The 16,172-nt window shown below is 35.7% G+C and overlaps 1 protein-coding gene across 1 annotated transcript; it reads right to left on the reverse strand.

Moving 5' to 3' along the window:
* Positions 1–239: 239 nt before the first annotated feature.
* On the reverse strand, positions 240–15,113 carry LOC121245847 (putative ion channel POLLUX-like 2). The gene is given in 26 exon segments (XM_041143734.1): positions 240–720; positions 790–900; positions 1,809–1,882; positions 1,972–2,041; positions 2,146–2,193; positions 2,346–2,422; positions 2,489–2,615; positions 2,727–2,819; positions 3,613–3,726; positions 3,832–4,026; positions 5,344–5,424; positions 5,520–5,596; positions 6,037–6,184; positions 6,267–6,351; positions 8,341–8,427; positions 9,182–9,286; positions 9,378–9,532; positions 9,615–9,713; positions 9,834–9,909; positions 10,036–10,107; positions 10,489–10,650; positions 10,652–10,773; positions 12,146–12,264; positions 13,339–13,382; positions 13,516–13,592; positions 14,705–15,113. Coding segments are annotated over 26 exon segments (2,574 nt in total). The 5' UTR covers positions 14,759–15,113; the 3' UTR covers positions 240–618.
* Positions 15,114–16,172: the final 1,059 nt, after the last annotated feature.

Below are 16,172 nucleotides of genomic sequence, written 5' to 3' on the forward strand. Positions count from 1 at the left end.
ACAATTAAAGCACTATTCTAAAAAACTCAATTTCTTAAAGAAATCCCAAACAATATCCATGCAAATTAGATGCAATGAATCCTTATAGGATGCTAAATTGATTTCATTGCTTCATTGGTATTGATAATTATTAATCAGAGAGTACGTTTGAGCATAAATTTTCGCATCAAATAATAATGCTTTTGAGAAAAAACAACAAAACAATACAAACGAACAAAAGTGAGAGATCGTTATGTTGGTTAGTTCAGAATCTTTATTAGATTGATATGAACCTCTATATTCAAGGCCAAATACTTGGCTTACAAATTACAATAATCTCGAGAGTGAAAGCTTTTAGAAGACTACAGAGATGCAGGGTAGTTTGGACACAAGTCATATAAAAAAATGATGATAACTGGAAAGTTTACAGGAAGACTAGTTCACCATCAAAACTTCACTTGTTTTTATATCTTTTGGTGTTTGATCTTCTAAGAAGAAAATTCATGGCCTCGTTTCGGCTCAAGTTCCTTCAAGATAGCTGCAATGATGCCCCGGCGACGATAGAAAATGAAACGGGAAACATATGTATTATGCACTGAACTGTACATCTTACACAATGATGGGTTGTTCTCCCACATCTTACACAATGATGGGTTGTTCTCCCTCAAGCTCGGATATAACTATTAGAGAATCCGTCAGTTCAAGGGAGAGAGGCTCTGACTTGGGAATTGGGTTAATAACCTGCAACAGTATAAGGTTGAGTAAGTTTCCATAACAATTTTTGTTCAAAACCAAATGGAGATATCCTACCTTCTTGTTGTTTTTCACATAACCTATAGCAACTTCTCGCCGTAAATACGCTCTTTCGGTGAGCTCAGAGAATGAAGGGTTCTCTCCTTCTTTCATGTATAAGCTGATATCCTACCAGGAAAAATAAAAAGATGGGCATGTAAAATATGCAGCTACAATGGATAATTGTGTTGGTTATCACATAGATTGTTACTGTTGAAAGGTTTCCGTTCACAGCAGGACATTCAAATGACCAACTTAATTTGAACTATGCACAAGCCACGGGGTTTGAGGAAAAGCAAGAAAGGCCATGAATGGTGGTTGACAGGATCACCCGTTATACATTAGAGATTTCCCACAACATTTACCACTAGAAAAAGGAAAAAAAACTAGGGGCCAAACCATTTAGTCTTATTTTGTGAGATAATTTAGAATGGAAGCAGTCCATTTAAGTCCCGTTTGGATTCAGAGTTGATCCCAACTCATCTCATCCAATCATTACAACTTGTTCAAACTTTCGCATAAAATATAATAAAAAATTCAACTTGTTTAAATTCCAAAACAATAATAATATTAAAAAATAATATTCTAACAATATTTTATTCAACTTTCAACTTTTATCTCAAGTCATCTCATCTAAACTAACTATCCAAACCTCACCTACTTTTGTAGCAAGTGATATGCCTTTTCCTATGATGATTTTGAGTTCACCTCCTATATGCTTTTTTCCACTGACATCATGTAATGCAATGGCAGATCCAAGCATGAGTAAGAAAGTGAACAACTTGATATAATCACTTGAAGGCCTCTTATAACCAGTAATATAATATCAGCAGTCTGTGGCAAGTCACATGATGTGACAATCCTTTATTTTTCCCTTTTTTCTGGACAACTAAATTAGTTAACACACAAAATAAGAGAATAACCGGCCTTCATTTTATAACACAACCAGGCAGCACCCTCCGAAGTCTTCTCATTCCTAATTACCTCAAAAGTATCTATTCGAAATAGAGCAAGATTGGAGGAAGATGTAATTTTACCTTCACATATATTTCATCGCCTTCTGCATTCAGGATGTCTTTCCACACTTCATTCAGTTCATTATTCTCTGCGACTGCTTTGTACAAACTGATTATTACTTCTAATATGAAAGTACAGACTTAAAGTTAATCTGACAGCAGGAAGAGTACAAGGATTCAGGACCTTGAGCTGTAACAAGGCTCATTACTTCCTCTGCTGCTATGTAAGTCAAGGATGGCTTGTTCCTTGTAATCTGTAGAAATTGTAAACATTTAAAAGATATTAGTGATGTGGACAAATACAATAAAAGATAACAAATTTGTATATGAAAAAACTGTTTACTGAAGTAATAATTACTTGTTTGCCCAATTTCGTGTCAACAATCTCTGCAACAAGATTTTGAACCTGCAATACAATCATCCATCCTCTTAATTCTCTTTCCTCTCAAAACTTCATGAGTACCACAACTCTCTTAGTAACAAATCTCCAAGATTAGTCTTTAGCATATAGAATACGAGGACGAATATTAAAAGATAATTTAAGCGATCTATTTACACCTTTACTCCAAACTTGTTGCAGATATTTTCGGAAAGGAGAAGAGAATATGCAGAATGTTTGTCTGCCCTGGATGGATCTGAAGAGAGAACGGTTAGTGCTAGGCAACCTTCAGCTTACTATAGCATCATGTATAATTAATTACCTCCAAGCAGCCACTCTCTATCATTAATGACAACTATCGACAAAGGAATATCCTCACAATTGTGGAAAGACTTTTGAATGTTTACTATAGTTTCCTTCAAGGTATCATAGTTCATGGGGTTTCCTATCTGCAGCATATAAAAAGAAAATGATTAGAAGGAAAGCAGGAAGAAGGGAAGAAAGAGTCAAAGAAATTGGGAGAAAGATTCAACCCTCTGGGTTGGCTGAGCGATATGTACCTTGTGAGAAACTTGGATATTGTTGAGTTTGCCTCGCCCAGCAATCTTTCTTGCCCTGTTCCTATCATCTACCGGTACATCTGATAAAATCTCCTGCATACATACAAGCACAAAGTTATCGAGCATATATGAATGAACGTATGATCTAGAACCTCAACGTAAATGACTTTTGAACCATGATCCATCACGCCTCAATAGCTACAACAATGTTTACTCTTGTTTGTGGTTGCTGAACTCATATCCCTACCAATCGTCAAATACATCTTTCTCAAGCTGACAAAGTACATGTTAGACTGCATGCTTTGGAACTTTTTAATTTGTTGACACCAAATGAGCAGGTTACCCATCTGGCCATCCTTAGTAAGGGATGCATATTGGCTGTCAAACTTCTGTTGGACAATTTTCAGGAGTGAACTTAAAGGGTTAAGCACAATAGCACCTTTCATATGGACAAGAAAGAAGCATATGAATGGCAAGTCCTCTCTGTTTCAATTTATGTCTTGGCTTTAAATAACACGATTATTACTAAAAATATAATATATATACTGATCATTATGTCGATCAGATCAGAAAGTATATCTAAGATCTATAAGCCAAAAAGTCAATAAAACTATTGTTGTAGGTTGTCTCAGGCTCAACCAATAAATTGACAAATGCGTCTCCAACATGCATGTTACTGCCTTAATTTTTACTTAAAAACTCCAAGACCAAAATTGAGGCATGCATGTGTAGATAAATGTACAATTTGATAGGATATACAGACGCAATGAGACTCGCTGCAGAAGTCGAGTTAGACAACCACGTCCTGTTGCATTAACGGGTGGGATACAAGTTGATAGTATATAGTAGAGACACTGACCATTCGTAATGGATAATAGAAGCATACCACTACACTGCCAGGTCCAAGATAATTATCGTATTCTTCTATCATCTCTACAACATCTGGGCGCCACCCCAGCAAAAGTATGCATTCTTTTGGTCCAAGATTCCCGTCTGATGCCTGTATTCACATACAAAACATTACCACACTAACATCAAAGTGACATCCAAACCCTTTCCATAGCATACTGCTATTTTAGTGAGTATCAGTCCATGGGATTCTTACCTTGGAACCTGATCTGTTGGGACGCTTTACAATATTTTCGAGTCTTCTTTTCCTCAATTCAGTGGCATGATTTGAATAGTTGCCATTGTTTTCTACAACTTCTTGATCTTGACTAGAACTGCTTCCTTCTTTTATAACATTTAGACATGCAACCCGCGAGTTCCTCATCCCATGAACTGGTGAAATGAATAAAATCTAAAACAAGAAAGTAAAAGGATATTAGAACGTAGACACTTGAAAACAATTTTGTTGGAAGCTTACCTTTCTTTGTAAAAAAAAAGGCAATCAAAAAGATTAAATTTGAATTAGACAATCAATCATGACCAGCTCAGACAACAAAACACCATAATGAATTAAGCTTCCATATGGCATTAGTCTCATCAGTGTCAGGGAATTTCTAAATAAATAACAGATCCCAAGGTCATCAACCTTGCTATGGTCTAAGGATATAATACTTCAGCTTAATCATATAACCATGATAGACACTATTTCACCATGTAACATTACTAAATGAATGTCATCTTTCCACTAACTGATCCTTACCAGGAAGATCATGTGCTGTCTTCTGAAGGGAGACATTTTTCTTTGTAATTGACAGCCAAGTTGGATATTCTTTTTTATAGGTGCCTAGGTACATCAAGTTGGATATTCTTCAACTTAAGATCCATGATTCCTCTTTTAGATAGACATTCACAAGGATTGAAGTCTCAGCAGCAGGTAAAGTTAAATTCATCAAACAAATTCTGAATAAAAGTATTCACCCTCCAGCCATCAACTATGAATCAGTAGAAAAATTCCGCATCAAAGCAAAGATCAATCAGTCAAGTCTAGCACCACTCACAAAATGTCTTTGTATTGTAACCAAATTAATGGGCCTTCAAAGATCTCAAAGATCCATATAGACTACAGTAAGTTATCATACAAGGACATATTATGAGTCTGTTATTATCTATACGGTAATCTCCTAAATGAATATTTGGGGAAATCACTAGAAAGAGACCAAGCCAGAACATATCAATCAAACCATTCAAGCATCTGGAAGAGAAATACTTGTGTTCAGTTTCACAAATCATAAAATTTTCTAAATCATGGTGCTAACTTTATGGTAAATTACATTTTCCAGTATGGACTACCAACTCATTTTCACTTACACCCATAAAATTTATCTCCGTACAACTTGGACCTCATATTATAATTTCAGTATCAGTTTGTCCCCTCCGTAAAATACCAATGTTAATTCAAAAGGAAATATGTACGAAAAAACCCTTAATATTAAAACTAAGCATTTCAATTGTGTTGGAGGGTAATTTTTATCTTTTTACATATTAAGTTAATGGTGGTTTTGACGAAATGGGGTAACTGATATTAAACTTCAAATTAAAATCTGAGTTACACCGAATAAAAGTTTATGGGTGTAAGAATGAGATGGTATGTCTGGGAGGAAAAATATAATTTACCCTAATTTCATTTTACAATAAGGAGGAATGCAAACTAAGCTTAGAGGGAACATACTTTGTCAGTTTGCTGCAGAATGTCATCGTCATTCGGGTGGAAGTATATCTTCCCACTCCGATAAAGACCACAAACAACTGCCTGAGATAATATATATCCAGCAAAAGTTTCAAAATTAGTATATCTATATAAGATGTTATTTGCAAGCAAAAATCGCATTTTGACGGTAGTACTACCTCTTGAAACCCACGCCGTATCTGCCTGTAGTTCATTCCGGCTAAATTAGGAAAGCTGTGAAGATTAAATACATTTTCTGCAAGGAGTGAGTAGACAAAACATAACACCATTTAGTGGTTGAGTAGAAACTACATCACTTAGATAGAAAAGTAATCACTTCGGAAAAATTTTAAATTGCTCCTGACAGCTGGATCATAAAAGACTACCGATATATGCTCAACTTTATTTGGGTTCAACCAAGATGGAAGTCCTAAAACCACCCCAGAACTGAATCAGGAGATAATTCCATCAACCATAGACCCAAACCAAACCGATGCAGAAACAACCACTAAAATTTAGAAGAACCAAAATGAGATTGAAATGATGGGTTGAAGTGGTAGTTTTGCTCCTACTTTTTATCATTTGATGGGGCCATCTTAAAAAAACTGGCAGTGATAATTCAACTGAATACTAAATAGAAGTCTAACTGAGAACCTTGTAAGTAAATTATTAGATGATAGAGAATTTGTACCATACTTCGATAATTAAGCAAATGCCTATAGATCTTTATGAGCCCCTTCTGCCGAGAGCATTGAACAAATAATTTGGATGCCACATTTTCTACTGGCTCTACTTTCAATCCTGATATTGATCTTAAGAGCTCACATGTACTGGGACTTGACACCTGCATTCATTAAAAAGGAATAATCATCACAATAAATCGTAGAACATGACCTCAACTAGATACTAGCAAGAAAATAATATACCTCGACAATGGTAGGGACAGATTCCATCTTCGGAATTGGTTGAAGCGCCAGTACAGAGAGAAATGCATCGGTATCAACATCAAACCTTATCAATTGAGGATATAAAGTCGATAAAATTCAACAGTGGATTTTTAAGATCTCTTCAAAAGCAAAAATGTTGTTACCCTACACAAAATAATCTAAAGTGCCACCGGATATAGACGAGTACAAGTGGGCTAATAAGGGTGCTTGCAATTGTGTCATTGTGATTCCCCATACTAAATTATAAGAGTATGTGGTGTATGAAACCCCCCATTGTTTGAAAATGAGAAGTTATTGCTCTTAATAATGGTTCCAATGGGATTCCAATTGTATCATTGACTAGTCATTTTGGAGCATAGGCCCAGATGTGGCTTGGACCTCCCTTAAGACGTTACAAATAGTATCAAAGCCTATCCCAACCAGAAATGTGGAACTTGAGCTATGCCACCTACGATGGGCAGGCCCAACAAAGACGTCGGGAATTTAGGGGGGGTAGATTGTGATACCCTATACTGAATGAAAATGGTAGATGGTGTATGGGTCTCCCTTAGGGCGGTACAATCATAAATTTGAAGTGAACATGCCAATTATCAACATAATCAACATTCTTAAAAGCCTCCTGCTTTATTTTGCAAACCCTTCAATCTGGGTTGAATAACTTGTTGCCAGTCATTGACAAAACTAATTAACCAATTTATTTAGACCTACTCGGTTGCTTAAACCAACTCCTCCCCATTGAGTTTAGTTTTGGTTCTATCATTACAATCTTGCCAAATATCAAAGTCAACCTATTCTTTTGTAAGGGGATGAGACAATGAGATGGTCTAGACTGATTATCCACCAAAAACACATGACAATGACAGCATAAGCTAGCCATTGATGGGCAATAATCTTATCAGATCATTATGTTCTGTTTTGATAAGTGTTCATTTTGTTTATATAATCCTATCAAGACCATGCTTAAACCAACTCCTCCCAATTGAGTTTAGTTTTGGTTCTATCATTACAATCTTGCCAAATATCAAAGTCAACCTATTCTTTTGTAAGGGGATGAGACAATGAGATGGTCTAGACTGATTATCCACCAAAAACACATGACAATGACAGCATAAGCTAGCCATTGATGGGCAATAATCTTATCAGATCATTATGTTCTGTTTTGATAAGTGTTCATTTTGTTTATATAATCCTATCAAGACCATTATATTCTTTTTTACATTCTTAGTACGTGTTTTTAATAGCATAATGGATCAAACGATGTAATACAATGAGATGTCTAAAATACTTTAAAAGAAAAAGAATGAGATGTCAAAAACACCAAATAAAAAAGATGCATTATAAAATTCAGCAATATCCATTCATAATTATACCTGCTTCCTACAACAACAAAAAAATGCAATGTCGAAAAGCAACATTAATCCATATTGAGACAGCCAATTACCATGAAATGTCTTCAACCTGAGCAATCTATAATAAATTCTCTCTTATGATTTTTTTTATAAGTAATAAATTTCCTCTCATGATGATCTTTGTTATCAACTTAACTTGCTTCATCTTACTCCTAGGTCCACAATACTCTTTCATTGATACATGGAAAACAGTGTAACAGGCTGATGCAAAGAATCTTAAAGAAGGCTCGCTTGGCGGGCTTAGCAAGTAGGTGGGGGCCTACCCCCACCTGTATCCCACCTCTGGCTCTCAGTCAACAACCCATTCTTATCGGGTTTGGAATAAAAAAGGTTCATGTAGGTGAAACACAACAAAAAGTGAATAGGGCACAAAAATAGGGGGGAAAGGAAACTGGAAATAAATGAAAGGAAAAATTTTGACATTTACAGAAGGGTTCCGCCTACTACTACATATTTTTTTCAATATAACTTTTTTGATAATGAAAAATTGGATCATGATCAATGTTAAATGTACTCCATCAATGGCAAAGCAACATTGATATATCCTTGGACAATCAATTGATACAAAGGAAAACAGCTTTCAACCAAACAGTGGATTAAACATTGAAAGCTCCACAGTTCCTTTAAGTTGATCAGGCTCTTACCGATCTCCTTTTGTTGGCAGTATAATTATTGCCCGTGCTTTATTGGCCGCAGCTCTCTCAAAGGATTTCGTTAAGCTAAGACTACAACTGTGGAAGGGGAACCTCAAAAGGTAAGAGATGGAAGCAAGTCAACTATGGCAATTAAATCTAATCCAACTGCAATTCATATCTTCAAGTATTTAACATCATAGAACATGAATGCAGACTGATAAGTGATGATAACCATTATGGACAAGGGGCCCACTCCCCAAGTAACTAATGTTCTAAGAGAAAAGAAAGGCAGTGATGAAATTCATTGAAGAGATCAAGCTTTTACTTACAAAGCACCATTCAGTTTATAATGTCTGCAGGACTTTCTTTCAATTAAAGTCATCCAGACCAGCGAAAGCAACATTAACAAGCAATATCTCCATTCTGGTTAATTATAAGGTTACACTGAATTTACTAGAGAAACTGGCCACACAAGCAGTAAGATCACTCCTATTTTTATCGAGCCATCTAAAGTCAAGTTCTGTTGAGTGATTTCAGCAAATAATATCAACATTGTAGTTCTAATATTTTAGGATTTTTTTTATTTTTAATTATAGCTTACGCATTACTTTAGGATGTAGCTCAATTTAAAGTGGAAAGTACTAAAAATAATAATAATTACACACACAAAAAAAAGAACAATGAGGAGGTAAACTGTCTTTTAATAGGAAAAATCACAAAACTTAAGGGATCCCCAACCAAGAAAAGTAACAAGTGAATAAACTCTTGGCACAGTCCCAGGGAAGAGAAAAGAGGGCATCTTCTACAAGGTAATGCGGTGATTAGAAGAAAGGAAAAACTCGATAATTACCTCTTTGTAAGGACATCAATATGATTAAGATCCTTAGCAATACTGTCAACTAGTTTGTCCATCTGCTTCCTTGGAAGATCAGACATAAGGAGAATTCTCTGCCTCCTGTAAACATAGGGAAGAGGATCATGGAATCTGTAGATATAAACATAAGATATTGATATAGAACCTGAACTGGTAGTAAAAGATCAATTACCTAGCTGTAGCAGTACCTAAGCGGACAGCAAATTCATGAGACTTATCTAGTTGCTTCAGTATGAAATTCAGATGACTGTTCACTCCACATATAACGATATGATCAGTCTCCATAACGTGCAGTTGAGCCCCTTCCCTGAGCTTCTGCATATTGTTCTGCACAAAAAATGAGAGAAAAAAAAAATTAAAAAGAATGACATGCAAGCTTCAGTAAATGTTTCTTATTTCAGGAGCTTACTCTCAACTGTTCCGTCATTGTGCTCAACAGGCGAGAGTAAAATAATATGCCCCAAATAGCAAGAACCAAGCCAATTACACGTTCAACACGTGTTTTTTGCTGCAGTTCAACACATAAAGATGCTTATCTTAGACACAATACAATTTCATGACGACATGTGCAATGCACAAACAATGGAAGTGCTTTAACAACTATCAAATTCACAAGAGGCTGTCACACTTTTAAATGAGTAGATGATGAACACAGACATGCCCAAGCCTCCCAGCAGCAGTCCTCCAGAGACTGTGTGCTCTTCCTGTGTTGTTCAACATTGGACATACCAAATTTAGCAAACAAGCATGGATGACCGTCTACCAAACGAAAAATACCGGCACTAACTATACATCAAAACTTTACTGAAAATTGGTAGATTGTTGGTTACCTTAACTTGAAGAAAAGGAAACCACCAATGACAACGAAGGTGAAGCACGCTACAAGGACCACTATAAAGAACCTGCAAAATATCAACAATATGATCCAGCACATCAACGAGGACACAGAGACAGTTTTTGATACATTAAGATATTTACCAAGTATGTAGCCATACATACAGCATGTCGGAAACATCTATGAACTATGACCAGTGGCAAGTATGAATTAGAAAATCAATCAGATGACCAAAATTTAGATTTTAGACTGCAAGAGAGCCAATACAAATATCAAATCACAGTTAAATCCTCTCCTGGCTGTGGAAACTCATTACTATCAACATGAGAAAGGTGCAGTCTTTGCCCATAAATTACCATGAACTCTTCCCAGAAAATTGAAGTTTTCCTCATGAAACAGTCAACAAATAAATGCGCTAACTCATGAACAATGAATATACTTCACTTACGTGGCAACATTTTTCTCAAGTTGGATGTTGAGCAAGTACAATAACCGCGCAAAGCTCCATCTAATATCTTGAAATGAAGGCAAGGACACATCCAATTGAAGAGGTCTGGGCTTATTTAAGGAATTAGATACACAAGCAAAAGGCAAGCTTGCTACCCCAAATCTGAACTATACAGGGAAGTATTTGTTGGACCACCACTACCAATGGATTAGGCAATTTTAACTGTGTTAGTCTGAGTAGCAAAAACAATGACATTGAGCCCATCATGATCTTAGTTTGATAACCCTGCATGTAGAGTGCATTGCATCAGGACATTTACAACACATTCTTACAGAAATATTTTGAGCAATTTTTCATAGTACAACTCATTGTTTTTACTGCAACTCATTGTTAACACAAAAAAGTAAGAAATTCAACTATCTAGACAATGTTTTGGCCAAAAACTGAAATAAATGAAGAATCTGAGGGAGCAAGTCCAAGGGTCATGAAACTAGGTGCAATCTTCCACTCATCCAGAAGTGCAGTCTCACAAACAGAGGACCAAACCAGTTTAACGCATCAGTTGACTTTGATATGCATATTCTTTCAAAGTTATGGAATTCCAATAATCATTAGCTTAAAAAAAAAAGATAACTAATTAATCATAGAAATTGATATGCATATTCTTGCAACGCTCATGTGCATGGCACAAACATCAGTTATTCCAAGATTTTTCTTGTCCTTTCACTCTTCAACTTTACAAACTTTCAAAAAGTTCCATCTTCAGAGCAACTAGTTGATTATGAATCAGTAAATAAATAAGAGTTGACATATAATCCTGATTAGTCAATTTCAGCAAGACATGGCATCTTACTGAAAACAGATTCATCAACTTCTATCCTTGACGCTCCCCACCCATGCCAGTCCAGCGGCGAAAGGGAAAAGGAATCACCACCATACTAACCCTTACTATCTCTTCTGAACAAGTGCCACCGCAATCTAATGATTGCAAGTGATAAAGATCTGGCAACTTACAGACCCAAGCTCATTGTTCCTTGTCTTTTAATCATGGATATGATTTTATGATGGCACTTTTCTGCCAATAACATTATTCCTTTCTTGCACAGACATTGCTTCCCAAAACCTAAATTTTATTTTTTTTCTGGTTGAGACGGGGATAATGCCTAGACTCTCCCATACACCATTACTTCAGCTCTTACAACTGTAATTCTAAAATGCAATTATGAGCACAAAATGATTAGCAATTTGATATCATCATTTTTTTTAGCCAAAATCAATAATGTGAATGCCATTAGATTTCTTATAATCTAGTTAACTAGAAGCATACAAAATATTAATCAATCAAGTTCCAAGAAATACTGTAATTTTTTTTATTATTGGCACCGAGTGTCCGGGAACAACGTCCCGACTAATCCCAGGGGTGCACAGGATGCTGTAGATGTAAATATTATCTGCAACAGTAAGTTAACATCAATATGTGACTTTGATTAAAGAAAAAAATAAAACTGGAAAAGGATAGAAACCAATATTTAAGTCCTTGTATTGAAGCAAAAGAATGGTATGAAACTCAATGTTCTTACATGGCATCATTACCTAAAATTTGATATATCTTAGGAAAATACAATAAAGGAAAAATATATTCCAATTAAATGCTCACCTGATAAAAATTATCCCAGTCTATACTAACGAATTTGCCATTCAAATCATCTGAAACATTTATGTACATATTGGAATCTGACCTATCCCCTGTACTCTGAGAACTAGCCCCCCAGTTCCCTGTAAAGATATTAGATAATTATGCAGTGGTTAGACACCGAATAATGTTAGAAAAAAAAGCTGATCTGTAGACCATCGCAAGAAAGAAAAAGAGAAGCATATTTTTGTTGATTTCCATAATTGAAATAAAATCTTGTTGATTGCCATAATTGAAATAAAATCAATTACCTCTCTCTTCTAGAGAAACTGACACATATTCATCCCCCTCAACCCCCAACCCCCCCCCCCCCCCCCCCCAATTGACATAGTGAGTCATACAACAAATTCATTGCCCAGCTAAAAAAGGAGTAATCAAATTTCATTAGATGGATCATACACGAACTGACCAACTAACAAAGACATCCCACCAGGATGATGATGGCAAAAAATAACGAAAAGTGAAGATACTTTATTCCTGGGAAAAAGCAACCATGCTTCCAACTGGTATCTACCTGTGGCATTCATGATTGTTAAGGGCCAAAATGTTCCCTACTAAATACTATATTCAAAGGAAGAGGGGAAATAATCAATTTTAAAGGTAGTGAATGGCATGGCACTATTACAGCATTAGATGTATAGTCAAACTGCATACTGCATCACGTGGTACGTCACCAGCCAACCAACATTTGATTGATCTAAGTTGCTTCAGAAAAGCACAGCTATATGATATACAGAGCAAGGATGAATAATGGACAGCAGGCACAAAGAGGCAATGCCAACACATGAAGTTACCCCCAGAGAAAGGACCAAAAACAGTCACATCAAGAATTCACAATGCAATCTATACTCGGAAGGAAGCTCAATGGGAGACAGTTGAGTGCCAGAGATTAATGTAAGAGAATATCTTCTGTAAAGTATACTCCCAGTGTACTTTGGTTGTGCCACTTTGAGCTTTAATAAAACTGACCTAGAAAAAAAAAAATCTAAAAAAATAAAATTTATTTAAAAAATTTATTGAAGATAATCAAGTAACCTAAACATATAGGCACTCCCTAGAAAATAACAATAAGTGAATCATTTGCCGTGCAAACCATATTGTTACCATAAAAGCGAAGCTAATATGTCATAATCAAACAGTTTGCAAGTAGCTGAAACCGGAAGGAATTATCGTAAGGAACATCAAAACAGAGCATGATGGCCTGTTTGAAACCATATAAAAAGCTTTAGATTGGGTGTGGAAGCTAAGATGTGGATGAATATAAGTCAAAAACTTGGAAAGATTATTCATATAATGGATGTATGGATAAACATTTTTTTACTGCTTATACTCACCTCCATTGTGTATTATGGAACTGCATGCATGTGCATCCGAATATTTGATCCGCCTGAAATTGCCCGACATTGATATCCTGAAAAGCATCATGTCAACTTCAGCCTCTTATAGCTCCGGCTCTACAATAAAATTCAAGAGAAAAGGTACTTCACATATAACAAAATGCGGGCGGAGGATATCAGCACCAAGCAATCTTACAGATGACATTTTGTGTAAGATTTTTTCTACATTGTTCCCGGGAGGCCCCTTGGACCTATGGGATACAAGACGGGATTCGACCCTCTTCTTTCCCTCGAATCCCATTCCCATGGTGTAGGCAGGATTTTCTCCCAGGTACCTTGTACAATACAAAAGACTTTGCCCACTGAACAAGCTAACACTTACCGTTATGCATATGATACTGCAAATAAACTAACCGTCACAAAACAAATTTTTCCAAGAACAACTGCTTTTCCGAAAAAAAACAATAAATAAAGTGTGAAAAATTCCACAAACAACAAGGTGACAATAAGCCTAAAGAAAAAGGCCAAAAAAACAAGATAGGTTGAGTGGACACATTAGTACCAAGCACAATGGTGAGGACATCATCCAGCCAAATGGTGAATTTTTAACTCTTTGGGAAAGAAGATCGACAGAATGGCATTACGAGGCCCTTCTGAATTGGGATCGCCCACATGGATCCTTTGTCAGCATTCAGCCCTATCTAAGAACACGTTACCTGATTCCTTCCTAATGATCATAATCCTTCTCTCTAGTTTGATAATAATATTAGCTCATAACCATAAACGTTGCCGGCTGCCCAAAGACAACCACTTACTCTCCTCTTTCACACGCGCGCGCGCGAGCCCCGCACGCAGACTTGAAGGATTCTGCATACAAGTAATCACTCCATCTACATCTCATCTTCTGCCCTGACTAGAAATAATGATTTAAATACTTCCCTAAACTTCAGTTAAAAGTCCCACAGAGAGAGTCGATGATCAAGTCAATTTACAATATGGGATTGCTTGGCATCGGTGGACATTTGAAACAGAAAAATAAGCACAGTGATTCAGAATGCAGAACGCAGGATCAATACACCTCTATAATTCAAACTGGGAGAAAATGTCACATACTTCAACTCAAACAAATCGATTACAACATGGAAAAAATGAAAAAAGAAAGAGACTTTGGCCATGAAAAAATCACCTCCGGGAAAAAGGAACCCGATTGAGCCTCGGAACTTGGGGAGGCAATATCCATGGCTGTGAGCTATGCAGTAGACTCAGAAGCATCTCCCTTGTCCCCCTCTGTGATGAACCAGTACGAAGAAGTAGATAGAAAGTCAAAGAGTGTTGGATATGATTAATACATACAAATAACAACGATGCGTGATCGGTTCTGTTGCTTTGGTCGATGAGGAAACTGGGGTGGTGGGGGCTTAAAAATTCTTGCGGTTTGTTTTTCGCAGGACGGACAGAGATGAGTTTAAACTTCAAAAAACGGGAACTGAGGACTGGGGAAGGAGATATTATCGATGTTGTGAAAAACACTTCTGGTTTGGAAGAAAGACTTTTCCAACCCGCGACAAAAATTACCGGACCACGTCACCACAGCACTACTACTTACTCTTGCTAAAATCCTTACTTCATCGATAAATAAATGCAGACATCTCGAACGTCTCGTTTGTTTTTAAGATAAGATATTTTGAGATATATGTGAATAGTAATGAGATGTATTAAGTATAGATAAAATAAAATGAGATAAAAGATAAAATTATGTTTATTTATGGAAATGAAAGGAGATTAGTTTAATTTTTTTTTGAAGTATTTATGATAGTGGGACCCACTTAGATTTTGGTTTTTTTCTTTTTTTAGTTTTTCTTGGGCTTTGTTGCGTTGCTTTTTTTTTTTTTTTTTTTTTTTTTTCCTTTTTCCGTTTACCACTTGCGTTTTGCTTCTTCTTTTTTTTTTTCCAACATTTTTTTCGTTTTCCATTTGCCACTTGCCTTTTGCTTCTTTTTTTTTTTTTTTTTTTTTTCCTAACATTACGGTGTTTTCTGTTTACCACTTGCTTTTTTTTATTTTTTCACACATTTCGGTGTTACTGCCACTGGAACCCACTATTTGCTGCCGAAAGAAAGAAAGGATAGCCCACTGACAGCTTTTTCTGTGTATGGTATAGTTGATGAATAGTGATAAAATAAAAGAAATAATTTGTAAAAGTTTTTTAAGAGATAAATCTTAAATAAATTTTTATAAAAAAATAGATGTTGCTTTAAAAAAGTATAAAAAAAATTATTATTTATTAATGTCTCGTTATTTTATAAAAAATTTATATAAGATTTATCTATTTAAAACTTGTATCTAATATTATTTATAAAATAATAAGAGATAAAATAAAATAAGATGAAATAAAAAATAAATATTTGTTTTCAAAGAGTATCTGACCGTACAAAACTTAAAGAAGTTTTTAAAAATTTGTATTTCATCTCTCAAAGCAAACGAGGCTTAAAACTATATTTTATGAAATTTACACGAATAAAAATTGTATGTTGACCCCGGCTCATGTGCAAGACGACTAGCGGTTGTTAGATGGCTCGTGCTTAGAAGGAGAGAGGAAGTTGCTTGTTCATCTATAGAAAGGATAAATACGACCTTTAATTGTAATTTATGTA

This window comes from Juglans microcarpa x Juglans regia, chromosome 1S (genome assembly GCF_004785595.1).
Source record: "Juglans microcarpa x Juglans regia isolate MS1-56 chromosome 1S, Jm3101_v1.0, whole genome shotgun sequence".
NCBI lineage: Eukaryota > Viridiplantae > Streptophyta > Magnoliopsida > Fagales > Juglandaceae > Juglans > Juglans microcarpa x Juglans regia.